This window comes from Pipra filicauda, unplaced genomic scaffold (assembly GCF_003945595.2).
Source record: "Pipra filicauda isolate LSUMZ 115617 unplaced genomic scaffold, ASM394559v2 scaffold453_size531900_pilon, whole genome shotgun sequence".
NCBI lineage: Eukaryota > Metazoa > Chordata > Aves > Passeriformes > Pipridae > Pipra > Pipra filicauda.
The window spans coordinates 192,930-212,016 of record NW_024104591.1 but is presented as its reverse complement, the minus strand read 5'-3'; the positions used below and the strand labels follow the sequence as shown (position 1 = coordinate 212,016).

The window sequence follows — 19,087 nt, the reverse complement described above, 5'->3', positions numbered from 1 at the left end:
ACAGTGGGCATCCCCTGGTCCCAGCAGCCAAGGGTTGTGCTGGGGACAAGGGGCCCTGATCTGGTTTGTGCCCTCCTCCCCACCCTGGCTTTGGCTGCAGCAGCTCTGGGCACCCCAGGTTGCTCCAGTGCCTGGGCTCTGGATGAGGGGCGCTGGTGGTGGCCGATGTTATTTGTGTGCCAGGAGACACCGTGTTTTCAAAGCAGTGCAGGGGAAGAGGAAGTTAGACCCGTTTTTGCCATGGAGCATCTTGTCCTGGTTCCTTCCGTTTGCTTAGAGTGAGTTCGGTTTGGGTTTGGTGGCAGCCGGACCGCAGTCCCTGGGCATCAGTGGCTCCTCCTCTCACACTTGGACTGTAGATCTTGGAGCCAAGCGACAGCTTCTCATGCCCAGGGCCTTGAACCCAGATAACCTAGCGCTGGGTTTGGGCCTTTGTTTCCTTTATTCACTGAAATAGCACTGTCTGGTGGTGAGCTCCCAAGTGTTGGATGGCAGTGCACTCTGCGTGTGATACTGTGGCTACAGACCGAAGTGGGGTTTTGGGAATGTGTAAAGGTGGATTGGCATGTCCACCTCTGAGAAAAGCAGATAGCCAGGATGACAATTTTTGTGGGTTTGTTTCCAGGCTGGAAGTGCCAGGGACAGGTCGGAGCTGTGATAGTTGAATCTGAGCATTGGGATGCAGGCAGAAGCCTGGTCTTGCCCGTTCCTGGTGGTGTTGGCCCAATCTTTCCCATTTATCACTCCAAGGGACTCTGGTGAGCTCTGCTGCAGCATCACCCTCCCAGTAATCAGCATTGCCATATCACTAACAAATTAAGCTCTTTTGCATCTTATCCTTCTCGTGGTCAAGTGGAGCTGGTGACCACCGTCTCCTTCCCCAGTGATGGGAAGCTTCTGGCTTCTTCACCAGCTCCTCCACACTCCAGATGAGTCATGGATCCTGCAGCCCCCGAGGAACCTGGTGCTTCCTGCCCAGGAGCTCAAGATGTAAACCCTGATGGAGAGCAATATCTGCTTCTCTGCTGCCTCCATATCTTTGGACCCGACGGAAGCGACAGTTGCCTTGGGCATGGATGCAGTCAGCAGTCACTAGATGCAAATAAAATCAGCAACCTCGTGACTTTGGTCATTGCAGCTGTTACTCACCAGTGCTTGAGGGTGAAAAACCAACAAAGAAGTGGTTTTGGGAGGCCGGTTTGAAAGATCTTGGTGGCCCTTGGGAAAGGGCTGAGTCTTTGGGAGCAGCGCTGCCGAGGTCACGCACTGGGAGGGAGGATCGTGTTAGAGGGCTGAGCTCTGAGGTGGCAACTGTGGGCCTCTGTCCTCTTAACAGCCCTGGCTCCCAGACTGAGCCTGCACTGGGCTTTGGGTGCTGGAGGATCTGCAAAGCTGCTCTGGGGTGTCCCTTCCTGGTTGGGGTCCCTGAAAGTGGGGCTGGGCTGGGGATGGAGATGAAGACAGGCTGAGAGAGCTGGGGCTGTTCAACCTGGAGAAGGGAAGGCTCCGAGGAGACCTTAAAGCCCCTTCCAGTGCCTAAACGAGCTCCAAGAGAGCTGGAGAGGGACTTTGAACAAGGACCTGGACAAGGGCCTGGAGTGACAGGAAAAGGGGAAATGGCTTCCTACTGCCAGAAGGCAGGGTTAGATGGATATTGGGATGAAATTCTTGGCTGTGAGGATGGTGAGGCCCTGGTCCAGGTTGCCCATAGAAGCTGTGGCTGCCCCTGGATCCCTGGAAGTGTCCAAGGCCAGGTTGGATGGGACTTGGAGCACCCTGGTGTAGTGGAAGATGCTCCTGCCCGTGGCAGGGAATTTGGAACTAGATGAGCTTTAAGGTCCCTTCGCACCCAAACAATTCTAGGATTCCATGATTTGTACCACACTGCTCTTGGGCAAAGGGACGGTGACAGCAGGATGTTCCAGGTTGGCTGCAGAGGACACATCCCCAATCCCCGTGCCATTGACATGGGAGGGAAGAGCAGTGTTTCCTCTGGGACAGTTTCACTTTCTGCCGTGTCCCACGGGGCTGCCCATGGATTTCCATTGCTCTCGTGGATGGCCCAGAGCAACAGTCAGGTCTCATGGAATTTCCCCTGGGTAAAACCCACCATGGGAGAGAGTTGTCCCCTCTGCTGCTGGGGGAAATCCTGTCCCCTTCATGGAGAGCCCCTAAATTCCCTGCAGGGAGGGTTTTACCCTGATGCTGCTGAGCTGCCCCTGGGAGCCTCACTGGGTCACAGTGGTGGGATCCTGCCCCCTGTGTGTGAGCTGAAGGCAGTGGTTGTCCCCCTTTGGCCTGTTGTGTTTTGGGACTCGCAAGCCATCGATGTCCTTGGTGACCATAGTGGTGACGGTGACCACCGTGAAGGTGCTGGCAGCAGGATCCTTGCTGGGCTGCACTAGGGCATGGTGCACCCTTGGGATAGGGGTGGTGTTGGGAGTGTGGGGAACCTTGGCTGCACCCACTCCCCAGGTTTGCATCTTGCCATGCTGTTCATTGACAGAGAAAACCCCTCAAAGTGAGACATTGCTGCCATTGGGCACTGAGGCTCTTCCTGGGCTCAAACCCCCCACCCCAGAGGGGGAGGCAACTCTGTGAGCAGCAGAACTGGGTGGACCCAAAAACTGTAGCGACATCCACTCTCTCCATCCCTTCCCTTTCCTCCATGTGACCTCAACACCAGCAAAGTCCCCTCTATAGGGCTGGTTTGGGGTGGAGAGCTGCTCCTGCTCCCCACCGGTGCGGGGATGGCTGTGACGGCCTCCAGATTTATGAGCGCAGGATCCGACCCCGAATTCAGCTCCCTCTCCTTCTCACTCTTTTTTTTTTAATGAGTCAACCTCTCATCTGTCATATTAAACCTCCTCATTACCAGGTATCTAAATTTTGCTCTGACAATAGTGACAGGGGAAGCTGCGATCTCATTGCCACGGCGCGGGGCTCTGGGGAGCTGGCAGGTGGTTATTTCATGCCCTGCAGGGAGCCGTGGGGGTGGGCGACGGAGCCGGATAATGGGCTCTCGCTTCCCATCATTTAGAAAACCCTACTTAGTGTAGAGGGGAAAATTACCCCCGGTCTCCAGCTCTGGAGCTGGTTATGGATAACCATGGGGAAGGGGAGTGGTTTTTGGAGGGTCCGGCTGCTCCTCCCTGGGGGTGTAGGGTGGTTTGGGGTGAAGGGGTGGGGTGGGCATGGAGGATGGATGGGGGCCAAGGGTGGGTGAGGATGAGGGTGGATGGGGATAGAGAGTGGATGGGGGTGGAAGGGGATAAAGGTGGCCGGGGACGAGGATGGATGCGGATGGAGGGTAGATGGGCATGGAGATGACAGGGCTGCCCTGTGCAAGCAGTTGGTCCCAGCCAGAGAAGGGAATGCTGTACCCGTATGGGGGTACCCCAGCCTGCTGTGCACACCCAGGGAAGCCACTGAACCACCTTGGAGACCAGAACCAGGCTTGGGGTGATGAGTGACCCCCACTGTGAGGATGCCACTGCCAAGGTCGCTGCTCAAGGTCATAGGACTTTTCTGGCAGCTGCATCAGCCTTTGATTGCTGTTCCCAGGGTGCTTTGAAGGTCACTTTAGCAAGGGGCTGTCTGAGCCCTCCATTTTAACACTGAGCCTTGCAGCAGCTCGTCCCTGCTAGTCCCTCCCTGCAGCATCTCCCTTCAGGAGAGAGGACCAGCTGCCACCCTGGGAAGCCATGTGGCATGAGGGGCTGCAAGTCCCTGCTTGTCCTGGTCCTGTGGGCTCTTCCTCCTGGAGGCCACGTCCTCACCTTGGCATGCGGTGACAATGGTTCCCTGGTTGACTTTTGGCAAGGGCCACAGGTTTGCCAGTGACCTCGCCCAGGGCTCCTGCCCAGCCTCCCTTTCCCATGTCTCCTCCAGCCTCTGCTGGCTCTGGCCACGCTGACAGTGCAGAGAAGGTCACCAGCTGTCCCTGCTGCCACCCAGCCTCTGCAGAACACATCCCCAGCCTGGGACGTGCTCCTGGTGTGGTGGATGTGATGGCCTCCCTGTGGCGTGGGATAAAACCGTGGGATTTGGGGTGCAGGGGACCAGGGTGCCTGGTTTGGGTGCTGCCTCCAGTCCTCGCTGGTGCTGACACTCTTATTGTGGGTGTTGTCTGGGTCCACACTGGCATACGAGCTGCAGGGGAAGAGAAGATCAACCCTGGTTTAATAATTTCCCCTAAATCCTTTCTTTCACCCGCCCTTGCACAGCAAATGCTGGTTCTCCAGCATCGTGTCAGGGCTGTGCTGTTCCCCAGCCTCTGCCGGGCTTGGCACCGCGCGAGGTTTTGTTACAGCTCAGCGGAGCTGGTTGCGCGGTTGGCATCTGCTTTTCTCCAGAGAGTGCCTGAATCTGGGTCAGGAATATATGTGTCTTTTTCAAATTCCTCGGGGGCCTGACTGGATCCAGCCTCGCTCCTGCTCCCCTCAGCTCCCAAGGTTTGTACCTGCAGCTGGCGGGACCGATCCTGTGCAGGCAGGAGGAGCCGAGTTTGGTGCCCATCTCGGGGAAATCGGGGTCCTGCCGCAGGTATGAGGTGTGCAGGAGGAGCTCTGCTTTGACACCTGCCAGGCAAGTGGGATTTAGCCCCAGGGAGGGTCAAGCAGCCGCATTTCCCAGCGGGAGGTTTGCTTTTCGGACGCCTTCCTCTCCCCTCCCCCTGCCTGCATCTGGAGGCTCGACACAGGAACCCAGATAACATCATCCTGAAACCAGAATAGAAGCCTTGGAGGAGACTTGAGCATGTTTGTGCGGTTTTGATCTCGGTTTGTAGATAAAGAGGTGCTAAACAATGCTAAGCTGCCGAGTTGGAGTCCCTCCCGGTGTGTGCAGCGGGGCTGGTGAACTCGATGGCAGCTGCCTGCTGCCCTGCTGGGGACATCCCCAGGCAGGTACCGCATTCCTCCAGGGTGCCACATCCCTCCAGGGTGCCACATCCCTCTGCTGGGGCTGCTTCTTCCAGTGCTGCCCCCCATCCTGCAGCAAAGCCAGCTCGTGTCCATCACCGGGGCGATGGCTGGCACCACGAGGGTGCCTTTACTGGAGAGGAAGACCAATGTTAACTTGGGTACAGGCACTGCGTTTTAGGGAAGAATGCTTTTCCCCCTCTGCAGAGGAGAAGGAAGTTGGTCCTGCAGATCCAGAAACCACCAAGAAGGAAACTAAAAGTCCTTGGTGTCAGCATGGAGGATATGTTAAAAAAACAACAATTAACTCACAAAAGGCAGCAGGAAACAGGAAGGCAAGAACTGCAGTTAAACAGGCGGGTTCAAGAGGTGACTTGAGCTAAATCCTCGTCCTTAAGGGAAAGGATCCAGCCCTGGTCGTGGGTGGGGAAGTGACTCCGTCAGTCTGTGCGAGTGCAGGACTCGGTAGCCTCGAGCCGAGGCTTGGAGACCTCGGCTGCGGCTGCTGCTTTATTTGCAATTGCTTTTATGGCTCTTTGCAGCGGGTGGGGAGTCAGAGCTGTGCCGGGGGCTGCCGGGGCAGGGCAACCACACTGCACCTCAACTCAGCCGCTCCTCCTGATAAGAGCTGCAGGTTTGTGGCGGGGAGCAATGCAGCAGGGCAGGGGGGCTGCTCTTTCTAAAGTATCATTGCCACCTTGAGAGCATCACTGCTCCCTCCCTCTGCTTGGCCCTTTCTCCCACACCCCAGCACAGGGTGGTGAAGGGCTCGGCAGTGGCTCGGCGTGGTGGGTGTAAACCACTTCCCATGGCAGGCCGAGCTCGTGGGCTGGTTTGCAGCACAGAAATCCAGCACTGTCATGGGCTCACCCCCACAGCGTGGGCAGCAGATGAGGGGGGGATTCTGCCCCTCTGCTCTGCTCTGGTGAGACTCCACTGCAGTGCTGCCTCCAGCCCTCCAGCACAGGGAGAATGTGGAGCTGCTGGAGTGAGTCCGGAGGAGGCCTTGGACATCCTCTAAGGGCTGGAGCCCCTCTGCTATGGAGAGCTGGGATTGTTCAGCCTGCAGAAGAGTCCTATGACACCTTAGAGCCCCTTCCAGTGCCTAAAGGGGCTCCAAGAAAGCTGGAGAGGGACTTTGGACAAGGGTCTAGAGTGACAGGACAAGGGGGAACGGCTTCCCACTGCCAGAGGGCAGGGTTAGATGGGATATTGGGAAGAAATTCTTGGCTGTGAGGGTGGTGAGACCCTGGTCCAGGTTGCCCATAGAAGCTGTGGCTGCCCCTGTATCAAGTGTTCAAGGCCAGGTTGGATGGGGCTTGGAGCACCCTGGTGTAGTGGAAGGTGTCCCTGCCCATGGCAGGGGAGTGGGATGAGATGAGCTTTAAGGTCCTGTCCAACCCAAACTGTTCTACAGTTCTGTAACACCCTGCACCTCGTACCCCATGTACCCACTGCTTGTGTGCTGAAGCTCTCTTGCAATGACCCTCCCATGGAGATGCTGCAAGACAGGGACATGTTATTGCAGTAACTTCTGTATGTGAATAAACCCTGAGCCCCCCCCTCCCCCGAATGTGTTGGTCCCGCTGGGCTGGGGTCAGTGAATTCAGTCCTGTTGGGTGCCCTGTGCCTTGGAGGGGGGTACCCGGTGGGGAAGACCCCATCTCGCTGCATTCAGACCTGTAACTCTCAGCCAGCCCTTTGACTTGATGGAGCCAAGTAAGGACAAACCCATCTTTGGGAGAATTCCTGCAAATCCTGGGTAAAAGGTGGATTAATCCTACAGTGAAAGCATTGGGTGCCTGGGCAGAGCAGGTGCTAAGTTGGGCTGTGCTCTGCCTGTCACCTGCATTTCTCCCTCCAAATTGGGGCTTTCTGTGCCATGATCAGACATCCTCCCATTCACCCCGTCCATCAGATGAGCTGCATCTTCACAGGACAGTGTTTTATTTCTTTCCCTTTTCCATCCTTTCTTTACCCAAGCTCCGACTGTCCTTTGAAGCTGCTTTTGCAGGTTTCCTCACAGCCAAGGACGTCCCCATGGCGCCAGCCCTGGTTTGGGAATGGAGATGGGGGAAACGTCCCTTGAACCAGTGCCATGTTGAACCCATCCCAGTTTTACTGTCACCCGTGTCGCTGGCTCTGCTGTGTGTTTCTGCACAGGCACGAGTGGACTGGGGAGCGTGGTGCCACACGCCGGGAAAAACAAAGAGCTCCAAAGGCAAATACATTTTTGGAAAGGATGCGTTTATTTCCCTTTATTTATCTTCCTAAAGCTTTTGGATTCATCTTTTTGATCTTCCCCCTGCAGCTGCACGGCCAAGGTTTGGTTTATCTCAGCTGACATTGTGCTGAGAGCACACGGCTTTGCAAGGCGGGCATTAAGGAAGGGCAGCTGAATTCCTTTGCCCTCGAGAGGAGCAGTGTGTTGTGCTAACTTTAGTAAGGAGCAACTAAAAAGAGATGCAATAAAAGTATATTAAAAATAGCAAATGGCCATAGAAAGTGGATGTGAGACTTTGAGTGTCCCTGCTCAGAAACGTGGGGCTGTTCAGGAGGAATGGAAAAGTGACAAATTACAGAGCGGTGCAGAGCACCCCACTGCTTGTGCAAAGCCAAGGTGAAGCCACTTAGAAACAGGTAGAATAGATCAGAAAAATATAGGTAAAAAAATACAGAAATAGAGACTTGGAAGAGTTATCAGCTCCCCTGTGTCCCCCAGCTCTTGGAGCTGGGGGTCCAGCCCCCCAAATGCCTTGTTTTGTAAAAACATCTCCCAGCTGACATTCCTCTTTGCTTTTTCTTTCTTCCCCCATTTGCAAAATGCTAACTCTGCTCCCTCGCCCGTCTCTCCAATTTGGAGCAATTTACTGGGAGCCGGGGATGAATTACTCAGCACAGAGTTAACCAGCACCTGCTCGGAGTTAATTGGCATGTGTGCTAATTGCTGTGATAGTCACACTTGTGCGAGTGCGGGGGGTGGGGGGTGGTGGTGTAGGGCGGGGGGTGGTGTGCGGGCGCTGGCGGCTGCCTCTCTCCCAGCGCTTCTCGCTGCCTCCCCGGGGCGATGCTGAATTCCCTGATCCTTGCCGAGATTCCCTGGGGCGGAAGAGGGACAGGGTGGCTTTTTGCCGGTGCAGTGCCAGTGGTTTGCTTTCCAGCAGGTTTGTAGGTCCCTTTCGATGCCCTTGGACCTTCCTCGTCAGGCTGTAGCATTTTCCTTGGAAAACCAGGCTCAGGAGAAGGAAGCTGCTGTCTGAGAAAGAACATGTTTTAATGACTGGGGTTATTGTGTTGAATAAAATCACCTGAGACCCCAAAGGCTGAAAGTTATTTAGGAGCTCAACTCCTTTTAACAGTCCTGTTCTCTGGGTGCTTCTCTATATACACGTTCAGGTGCTTAAATTCCACCTGATCGTGGAGGGGAGAAGAGTCATGGGTGATCCCAATGCCTCGGGTTGGGCAATCAGGGACACAGAGCAGTTTGGTGGTGAAGGAGAGGGAGCTCCAGGGGCAAAAGGGGTGCTCCTGGGTTAGGGCTGAGCTGGCAGTGGCAGTGCTGGCATGGGGGGCAGGAGGAACAAAGGCAGCTCTCCAGGTTTCTTGCACTTCCAGGTGCTGATCAGAAACTCGAGCCTGTGGTTGGACTTTCTGAAACAGCCACCCGGGCAGGAAACATGAAAATACCTGGGTTTAAAAATATGGTGGGGAAAAAACCCCAACCTAAAAACAAATAAACCCACCCCCAAACCCCAACTCCAACACCAGGAGCATAAAGAGAAAAGGGAGGAGTTTGAAATCCCCTCTGTAGGGTGCATTTGGAGGGCAGCAAACATGCCTTGCTCTTCTCCATCCCTCCTCTTTGTCCCATCTGATGGTTGCCCTTGCAATGGGGTGTTTTCCTTCCCGTGCAGGGGAGAAGGATCAAGAGCATCACACGGCAGCTCCTTTTCTCCCCATGATGATGAGCAAGAAACTGTTAAGTTGCCTTTTTCTTGTGGAGAACTTTACCCAGTGGCATGAGCAAACCCTGAGGCTGGGACAGCAGTCCCCATCCAGCCGAGGTGCTGAGGATGCAGGATTTGGGATTCAGAGCAGCAGGAGGAATCTGGTTTGGTGGTTGAAAAAGGGGATTTGAATTGAAACACTTGGGGTTTATTTGTGGCCCAGGGAGGGGAATGTGGTTTGAATCCCGCTGCTCCCATGCAAGAAGTGTCGGCTCGTGCAGAGGTCAGGGCAGGCATGAGCAGCATTGGGATCTTCTCAGCCCTACAAATATCCCATCTCTTTTTGAGCGCTCTGGAGCTTTTGGCTGCAATAGCATCCTGTGAACAAGTCCCACAACGAAATTGTGTTAAAATATGTTTCCTTTCACTCAGTTTAAATTTACTGCCCGTTGTTCTCCAGTGTTTATTGTTGCTTCTGGAGAGTTCCTCTCTGGTTTGGACAGTAAATCCGCCGTCTTTCAGAGGGTTTCTCTGTCCAAGAGCTGCAGCACTCGGAAAGAATTAGCATCTTGCCCTGGGTCCGGATGTGGAGCTGTTGCTACTTCGTGCTGCTGCTGGCGGTTTTGAAGATGCTGAAGGTGAATATTTTTCAGCCAGTTTAAAGAAATGGCATCTCTGAAGGGAAAAGTGGCAAAGCAAACCCGGCAGAAATTTTCTCCTCTGCCAAAGCTCTCTGTGCATGCAAAATGCTCACCTTGGCCTCAAGCCTTGTGCTGTGGACTCTGTCCCGTGCGGCCTCACAGTGAGGGAAACACTGAGCAGACACTCCAGGTGGATGTAACAAAAGTCCTCATTTTCCTTTTGGCTCTTCTCATATCACCAACCTTTGAGGGATAATCTTGTGGCAGCCCAGCACCTGCATTCCCTGCTTGCTGGTGCCAGCCAGGGCAGTGGTGCTCTGGAACTGGCAATGCTCTGGGACCAGTGATGCTGTGGACTGGTGATGCTGGGGCACTGGTGATGCTCTGAGACTGGGAATGCTCTGGAACCGGTGATGCTCTGGAACCGGTGATGCTCTGGAACTGGTGATGCCCTGGGACTGGTGATGCTCTGGGTCCAGCAGTGCTCTGGAACTGGTGATGCTCTGGGGTCAACGATGCTCTGGGACTGGCAATACTCTGGGACCTATCTTTTTGAGGCTGCCCACAGAGGGACGGGGAGCTGAAGGACATCCCTGGCACTGGTTCAGCATCCCCCGTGGTGACAATGCTCCTCACAGCCAGACGGTCCCTCCCATTTGCTGCTGGGAGGGAAACACTCACCAATTTTGAGAAATAATGGTCCAAGCAGCAAATGCCATCCCTATATGGTCTGTCCTTGCAAAGAGTCTTCCTGGTGGGATTTACAAGGGAAAAAAAAAGCAGGTTTTGCTGCCCTTTGTCTCTCCGGTCTCCTTCCTGTGCTTCCTCTTGCGCATCCTCCCTGAAGGGCAAATGGTGGATTTTGGGGGTGGGGGGAAAAAGTCTCCCCATTCTCCTCTGGGCTGCTTAAACCTGCACTAAACCATAAAAGATGGTGCACGATGAATAATTTTACCGAAAAAAAAGATTAAGTGACTCACATGACTCAATGAACCCCAAAAACAAGTGTGGAAGTGAGACCATCAGGGCTTGTTTGTTGTTGAAACATGGTCTGATGAGAGGGCAGAGGACGGGGCCAAGGTCCCTGGGGGCCTTCAGTGGGGCCTGAGGGGGCTCTAGGGTGGGAGAGGAGCAGGAGGAACTTGGTCAGGGTTGGCTGCAGCTGCTGCAGTGCATTTGGGATGAAGGGATGGAAGAAAAAGCTTTTTTTTTCATGCTTTTTGTAACAAGACCAAGAGCTGGGGACTGCCAAGTCAAGGCAGATAGGAAGCTATTTTGGGACTGGCTTTTCCCTCTGTCCGGGTCTTGGCACAGGGCACCTCGCCTTAAATGCAACGTTATCACTGCTGTTATCCAGCCGCTCGCAGAGAGAGCTGGGAGAAAAACATACCTGTGGAAAAGGAACTGGCTGAAGTTCCCTCTTTGTCCCCCTCGCTGCACTGCAGCACATGCTGAGAAATGGGGGTGAAATGGGGTTGGGAGGCTGTGTCAGGAGGTGCCCTGGTACATCTGGATAGAGCCTCTGGTATCAGGGGATGCAGGTGCCCAGGGGGGCTGAGTCCCTGCCCTGTGATCTGCTGTGGGATCCCAGAGTGAGGCTGGAACCATGTGGATGCTCTGGGATCTGTGGACTCACCCCTTTGGGAGAGCTTAGGGCACAAGATACCCCCGAGTCAATCCACACACCCCCCAGATCAATGGAAACATCCAGTGTCTGGCTGTGGCTGAGCTCAGTGGAAGGCCAGGCTGCCTCAGCTACCTTCAGAGTCTTCCTTTCTCATAAGAATTAGGTTTCTGTGCCTGGTTATAAGGTTTTTTTAAGTAATCAAATAAAGATATTTTAAAATTCCAAATTGAAGATTAGTGCAGAAATTGGAGACGGATTTAAATTGCCCGAGCTAATCACCAGCCACTCGACTACTTATGACTTTATTAAGAGAAAAAAAAAGTCTGGAGTGTCACAGAGGAATAATGATTCATGGGCGCGTTGCTGCCGTCTCCTCCTCCTCCCTGAGCATCGCCATGCCCGGCCCACACGTGTCCTGTGGCGCGGGTGCTCTTGGGCTCCATCCTTGGGGTTCTTCAAGACCAGGTTGGATAAATCCCTTTGCAGCCTTTCTGGCCCCAGAGCTGAATGGGAGGAAGGACCAGAGACCCCCATGGCCTGGGGAGTGGGATCCGCACCGGCGGAGGGAGGATGCCGGGAGGGTGCTGGGTCCTGGATGTGATTTGGGAACAGACTGGCTCACTCCTGTCTCTCTCCTTGTGCAGGTTTCTGAGCAGCTGCTGACAGCTCAGCCCCGCTGGATCCGGCCGCACACGAGGGTACCATGAACTGAGCACGGAGACACCCAAAACTCTCTTTTTTTTTTTTGTTTTGGCTTTTTTTGGGTTTGTTTTCCACCCGTGAAAAAAGCCCCTCGACGCTCTTTAATGAAAGCGTTTTGAAGCGGGTTACTTCTCCCCTCCCCTGAGCCGAAGTCGTCCCGGGTGCAGTGAGGATTTCCAGAGAAGATGGGGAGAAAAAAGATCCAGATCCAGCGGATCACGGACGAGCGCAATCGGCAGGTTGGTGCTGCCCCTCATTGCCCCTTCTCCTCCTGTCCCGTCGGGGATTTTAGGGGTTCTGTTTCAAAACGACCCATTTCCATCTCATTTTGGGCCACTGGTGCTGTTTTATTCCCAGCCCATAAAATGAGCAGATGGGTGAGACTCGGTGCCGGGGCTGGATCCAGGCAGATCCCAGAACCAGGCAAACAGCCCCGTTGCACCACGGCCCCCACCCAGGCGTTGCTCCTCGCCTTGGAGCTCCTCGCGCCGTTTCCATCTAAGTGCTTTTCCAGAAGAAAGTATCTTCTCCACTTAGTTAGTTCCCTTTTTTTTTTTTTTTTTTTTTGTCTTGCAGAAAATATATTTCAGTTGACATTTTCCATGTGGTTTTTCCAATAAAAAACAGCCACAACAAGTATCCATTTTGCTGAACGCAAACAACCCAAATTATTCCTTTTTTTTTTTTTCTTCTCAATTGAAAACTTACATGGCTCCAGGGTTTTTTTCCTTGGGCTGTGTTGAAGCCAAGCCCGAGACACACATGCATGTGCATGTGTGTAGGAATGCATTTGTGTATCTCAGAGGGAAAAAAACCCATCAGGTTTTTCCCAAATTGCCGTGTTCCTTGAGCCGGAGCAGCGGAGCAGCAGCTCTGTGCTGGCCCAGGTTTGCTCTGGGATGACTCCATCGGTGTACTCCCCATAACCACAAGACTTCCAGGCAGGTCCCTTTGCTTCCTGTGCTCCTGGAGTTTGGCTAAGCAGATCCAAGCCACTGCCCTTAGTCCAGCAACCTCCACACCCCAGAATGGCCTGCCACACTTCTTTCCTGATGCTTTTATTACATAAAAACAGAAAAAAAAAACAGCAAAAAAAAGTGTGGATGTATTCCTAATGCTTAAAGAGTGGCAAAGAACAGAATTGGATAACCAGTTTATTGCTCTGCAGCAGAACAATAGGAAATGGCAGGTTTTCCTCATTACAGCTTCATTTGAGGGGAGGGGGCTGGGATGAACATCAAATGGGTTTTGCTGATGTCCCAGTTGCTCCTGGCACTGTTTGTGTCCATAATGAAGAGGAAACGGGGCCTTAGGGGTTATTAAAGGAGCCAGGCTGTATTTTATGGGGCAGCACTGAGGGGGAAGCGAGGGATCCACAGCGACTGGAGCCCTGTTGGAAGTTCAGACAAATGGAAAATATTTGGTAATGCTGGAGGGGGGTGGCACAGCCTGGCCCTGCTGGATAAGGCTTCGGGAAAGGAAGGAGGCACTTCTCTGCCAGAGACAACAGTCAAGGTGGTGGGGCTGTTTTTGGGGGTCTTGCTGCACCAGGTGGGATTTGGCAGCAGGAATTGCTCTGCCCAGCTGGGTGCTGTGGCTTTAGCGTGTCTCCCATGTCACATGTTCTCCCCAAAGCCCAGCTCCCTGGGCTGGGGGACATTGGTTTTCCCCTGGCAGCAGCTGCAGCCCTGGCTGGGCTGGTTCTTCCAAAACCCAGTATGGGAGCATTGCTCCCCACCCCAGCACGGCACGTCTCGCTTTGCTTCCCAAAAACCCAGCCCTGTTGAAGTTGAGTGTCAGCAAAGCTGCAGCTGTTTAATTGGTCATCAGTGCAGCTTTGCAATCAGTTACTTTCGCTGCTCCCTTTCTTTGGGAAACAAGGACACACCAGGAAGATGGGACATTTTGTGAAGGGCTGCTCCAGGCAGTGGGTTGCTGATCTGCTCTATCCACCACAGTGGGAGCTGTAAAGGGGGTGAGAACCCTCCTGTTCCACACTGTACATGAGCAGTGCCACGATTTGCTCCCCAGAGTCAGAAGTGTCCCCTCTTGCTTCATCTTGTGGAATCATGGGATGGTTTGGGTTGGAAGAGACCTTAAAGACCATTTTGTCCCACACCCCTGCCATGGCCAGGGACACCTTCCACTAGCCCAGGTTGCTCCAAGCCAAATCCAACCTGGCCTTGAACACTTCCAGGGATGGGGCAGCCACAACTTCTCTGGGCAACCTGTACAAGAGCCTCTCCACCCTCACAGGGAAGGACTTCTTCCTTAACATCCCACCTAAATCTCCCATTCATCATTTTAGAACCATCCCCCCTTGTCCCATCAATATCTGCCCATGTGAAAAGTCCCTCTCCATCTTTTTTATAAGCTGAAAGGCCACATTGAGGTCTCCCTGGAGCTGCCTCTTCCTTCTCGCTCCCGTGTCCTCCCTCTCCGGCTGTTATTGCGGATCAGCGGTGAGAGGTGTCCGTGCGTGCTGTGGGCTGTTGGCTAAGCTGGCTTAAACCCACTGTCTGGGAGCATCCTCAGCCCACCCCTGCCTCCACGGCAGCCCCCACGCTCTGGCTCGGTGCGGGGGGCACGCTCGGCTCTCCGGTGCCGTGCCCCAGGAGCGGAGCAGCCTGGCACTGATGAATTATGGATGGAGCTTTGTGCCGCGGTGCTGCTGCTGGAAATGTAGGGCTGGCAGCTCTGTGCACCATCCTCGGTGTGCCCGGATGGCTCCCATGGCACCTGCGCCTGCCGGGAGAGGGAGAGATGAGGAATGGGAGTAGCGCAGGGATGTGCTGGAGAATGGTTGTGCGAGGAGCTGGAGGCAGAGCCGCTCTCGACACCTGCGGTTCCGCTTGTGCTGCCGAGGATTTCATCCCTAACCGTGGTTTGAGGGCTGCTGAGGCATCGTGAACCTCAGGGAGAGTTAAGGCTGAACAGGGGCTCTCCAGAGCCTTCACTGTGAGATGAAGTTCTTCCCTTGCATCTCACACTGAGCCTGCGGCATCAGTGAGTCTGACCCTGCTCATGTCCCACGTTCTGCCTTTCATGGGGGCACAGACCACAAACCCACATGGAGGCTCCAACAGCACGTGGAGTTGCTGGAGTGGGTCTGGAGGAAGCCACGGAGATGCTCTGAAGGCTGGAGCACCTCTGCTCTGGAGACAAGCTGGAGCAGCTGGGATTGTTCAGCCTGGAGAAGAGAAGGCTTTGTGGAGACCTTGGAGTGCCTTCCAGTGCCTACAGTGGCTTCAGTAGAGCTGGAGAGGGACTTTGGACAAGGACCTAGAGAGAAAGGACAAGGAGGGGATGGTTTTAAACTGAAAAGGGGGAGAATTTAGGTTGGATATTAGGAGGAAATTCTTCTGTGTGAGGGTATTGAGGCCCTGGCACAGGTTGCCCAGAGAAGCTGTGGCTGCCCCATCCCTGGAAGTGTTCAAGGCCAGATTGGACAGGGCTTGAAGCAACCTGGTCTCACTGAAGGTGTCCCTGCCCGTGGCGGGAGAATGGGACAAGATGAGCTTTTAGATCCCTTCCAACCCAAAGCACTGTGCGATTCTGTGAATTACAGCAGCAGCCAAAACCAGGGGACGAGAGCAAGTAAGAGTCACTAATGTCATTAGAGGAATTACTGGAGAGGATTTGCCACGACAGATCAGGCCATCAGTCCTTCAGGGCCAGGCCGCTGACTCTGGCAACCGCCAATATGGTTTGCATCAGGGGAAAGGCAAAAATCCCCTGCTAGTGTGGGGCAGTAATTCCTTCCTGACCCCTTTGGTGATCGGCTTATGCCCTGAAGCATGAGATTTGATTACCTTCTTAGACTTACGAGGTTAATTCTTCTAGATCGGGTTCGTGCACAGCGTCAGGGGAAGGTTTGGGGTTTCTGTCCTGGGTCACGGGTGGATGCCCAAGGCAGCATTAGGTGATGCCTTTGTGTTATGTGGTGGCTAAATGGTAAATCTTTGCTTTTCTCTGGAAGAAGCAAGGGTGCCAAGACAGAGGGATGCTCCTCTGCCCTGTTCCTGTCTGCAGAGGGAATATCTCCTCATCTGTAGAGGGATAATTTGGTGCTTTGGGTTCTGCTCAGCTCTGCCCAGGTTGCTGGTTGGTTTGGGGAAGGTGACCCCACACTCAAGGGCAAAACCCAAACCAAACTTGTTCCTGGTCTTCATTGCCAAGAGCTGCCCCCTTGCTCACACGCCTCGGCCTCACCCTGTTGCCTCCGATCTTGGTGGATGAGAGGTCTCATGGTGCTTGGCAAGGTGTGTTTTGGTGAGGTATCCCCAGCACTGGCAGCAGCAGAAGCAACCACCCTCGGCTGTTCCCTCTGTCTTGGCAGAGACATGGTGTGTTTTCCTCTCAGGGGCTCCTCGGGCTGCTTAGAGGGTGAGTCAGAGCTGTGGGGCTGTCCCAGCGGGACAGCGAGGCAGGTCGTGCCAGGCTGTGGTGCTGCCAGAGCTGCGGCAGAGCACCTGGTCTCTGGTAGGGATGTGGGACCAGAAACGCTGCTGCCACAGTGCTGGGGAGCCCTGGCTTGGTTTTAGTGCCTGTCCTGCCATGGAGGAGCAGAATATCAGCTGACCATGCGGCCACTGGCTGCTGCGTGGCACTGCCAGCTCTTGGTCTTGGGAGCAGCCGGGTCCAGCACCTGGCAGCAGCGATTTTGGGTGGCCAAGAGGCCCAGGATGCCACCGAGGAGGGGAAATTGCTGATGACACCAGAGCTGGCCCTCAAGTAATTTAATTTGCGTCAGAGCGTGCCAGGGCTGGGGCAGCGCTGGCAATGTGAGCACAGTGCTCACAGCCCGGCTGCAGCGAGAGCGGGCGCACGTGGAGGGCGCAGCGGCGTGGGGTGCCAGCCCTGCACTTTCCAGGGGATGAGGTGATTAGAGCCGAATCTCGTTACTGCTTAATCATCTCGGGGAGATGGTGGGGAGGGGCAGCAGCTCCCTGTGCCGAGTGTGCCCAGACCTGCCTCTGCTCTGCCCTCCCACCACACGCGGGGACACGGCTCTGTCTCGAGGGGTGCAGGATCCCGGGGGGTGTGTGCTGGGTGCTGTGGCAGCATCGTGGTGGCACTGCTCCTCAACACTGGTGTGGGCTGGGAGACTCCATGTTGAGCTCTTTGGACTGTGGCTGTGACGCCACTGACTCGGGCTGAGCAAAGGCAGCAGCCTCCTTCACTCTCCTCCCTCAGCTCTGCACATTAAAGCTGTTCAGCTGCAAAATCGATGCTGTGGTGGAGGCCCAAAGTGGGGTCGAGCCCTCCCGTGCAGCGAGGGAGCAGCTCTCGGCACCCAAGGGCATCTCAGCTCGACTCCAGCCCTTCACCCGGCGGCTGCTTCACCCCCAGAGCGATGCTTAGAGCAAAGCTGTGACCTCCTGCCTTTTATTGTCTTTTTCTGCTTTTTATTTGCTGAGAGGGCATTGGCCAAGCATCATGCCTTCCCCAGCAGTGTGCCACGTGTTCTGGAGGGTTGAGGGACCCTCAACAGCTGTCTGCACTGCAGCAGGGACTTGGGAGCCCCAAACCAGCTCCCTCCCCTCCAGCTGGGTCCTGTTAGGAGCGTGGCAGCAAGAGCTGAGTGTGGGCTGGGAATTGCAGCCCAATGTCTGCCCGGCAGCTGGAGCGGGTGTTGGAGCCAGCACCCAGTTTGGCCCCGGGCCCCAGCCAGCTCACCAGGATCAGTCCTGCAGAAGCTGCCTCATTACCCAACAGCTCTGGTGACAGCTCAAGGCAGGGCAGGTTGGGGGACAGGGGACCCCAGTAGGCAGGCAATGCAGAAAACCCCCCAACAAGGTTATGGGGACAGCAAGAGGGAGCGTGGGGGGGTCGGGGTGCCCTTGGGGAAGCACAGCCTCCCAGGAGAAGTGGGGGCTGGTGAGCAGGACAGTGAGTCAAGGGTGGGGTGGGCACCCCAAGGCAGCTTCAGGGTGCTGAGCCCCCAGCTCTGCAGCCCCTAAGGTTGGGTGCTCACAGTGCTGCTGCGGCAAGCGAGGACGAGATCTCCATCGCTTGAACATTCGACTTAAAAACCGCCGAGAACCCGCAGCCCCCAGACAGATGGCAGCTCTGCTGGGGATTTTGCTGAAATTTATTTTCTCTTGATTTGGCAATATGTGATTTCCAACGCTGATAATCATCTTTGTGCTTGTGAAGTGTCTGCTTTTGGAGGATCCCAAAATAGGCATCGATATGAACCGGTTGGAAGAGGGAAAAAAGAGAGGAGAGCTTGGGGTTGGGTCCGTCTGAGGAAACTGCCCTCCCTTTCCTTTTGCTCTTTGTCCAGTGATCATTCCATTTGTCTCTGGGAAGTGTCAGGTCTGTGGCAGCATGGACAGAGTTTCTGACCACGGCTGTCCTTGCTTTCAGGTGACCTTCACCAAGCGCAAGTTTGGCTTGATGAAGAAAGCCTATGAGCTGAGTGTCCTGTGCGACTGCGAGATCGCCCTCATCATCTTCAACCACTCCAACAAGCTGTTCCAGTATGCCAGCACCGACATGGACAAGGTGCTGCTCAAGTACACCGAGTACAACGAGCCCCATGAGAGCCGGACCAACGCAGACATCATCGAGGTGAGGCCACCCGTCCGCTCCCCGGCTCTGCTGTTGTGGTGGAGCCAGGGCTGGGTCTGGCACCCCGCCGAACGCAGGAGGTTGGTGCAGGGTGGGGATGGAGCGAGCAGACCTTCCACACTCAGTGCCAGATGGATTTTGCATCATTTTGGTTCAGCCTACAAAAATACTCCATTTGGGTGGTAGAGTTGAAGGTGTCTCAAGTTATGTGTTGACCTGCTGCCTTGAAACTGAGGTGCAGGTTTGCTTTGTGGGACTTTGCTGTGGTCCAGACAAACCACGTGTTTGGAGGCATCTCATGGGGTTGCTGCACTGAGGTGCCTGGTGCAGCTGGTGGCATTGCCACAGCCCAGTGTTCTGACAGGCACAGTGAGGTTGTGGGAGGGCACGAGGAGTTCAGATGAGAGGGACCTTGGGCGCCTCTAGTCCAGCCCCTGCTCAAAGCACGGCCAAGCTCACGGGTTGGTGGGGTTGCTCAAGGCTTGTCCATCTGTATTTTGTGGGTCTCCAGGGATGACCCAACCAAGTCCAGTCTGACCCACCCTGGCACTGCCGCTGCCATGTCCAGACGGTGCTCATGCCAAGGCTGCTCTCTCCAGTCTGCTGGCATTGCAGGAGATGCTCAGCTGCCATGTGCTGTCAGTGCCCCTGTGCTGGCCCTCTCCACTGCTT

At 54.9% G+C, this 19,087-nt stretch overlaps 1 protein-coding gene across 10 annotated transcripts in view; it reads left to right on the top strand.

The window, feature by feature from the left end:
* MEF2D (myocyte enhancer factor 2D) overlaps positions 1 to 19,087 on the top strand; it is a 101,190-nt gene that overhangs the window by 49,299 nt on the left and 32,804 nt on the right. For all 10 annotated transcript variants that reach the window (XM_027742447.2, XM_039385958.1, XM_027742441.2 and 7 more), the window contains 2 exons: positions 11,782 to 12,078; positions 18,212 to 18,415. In XM_027742447.2, coding sequence (XP_027598248.2) covers positions 12,025 to 12,078; positions 18,212 to 18,415 — 258 coding nt within the window. In that variant the 5' untranslated portion in view covers positions 11,782 to 12,024. The remainder of the gene's footprint in view (positions 1 to 11,781; positions 12,079 to 18,211; positions 18,416 to 19,087) is intronic.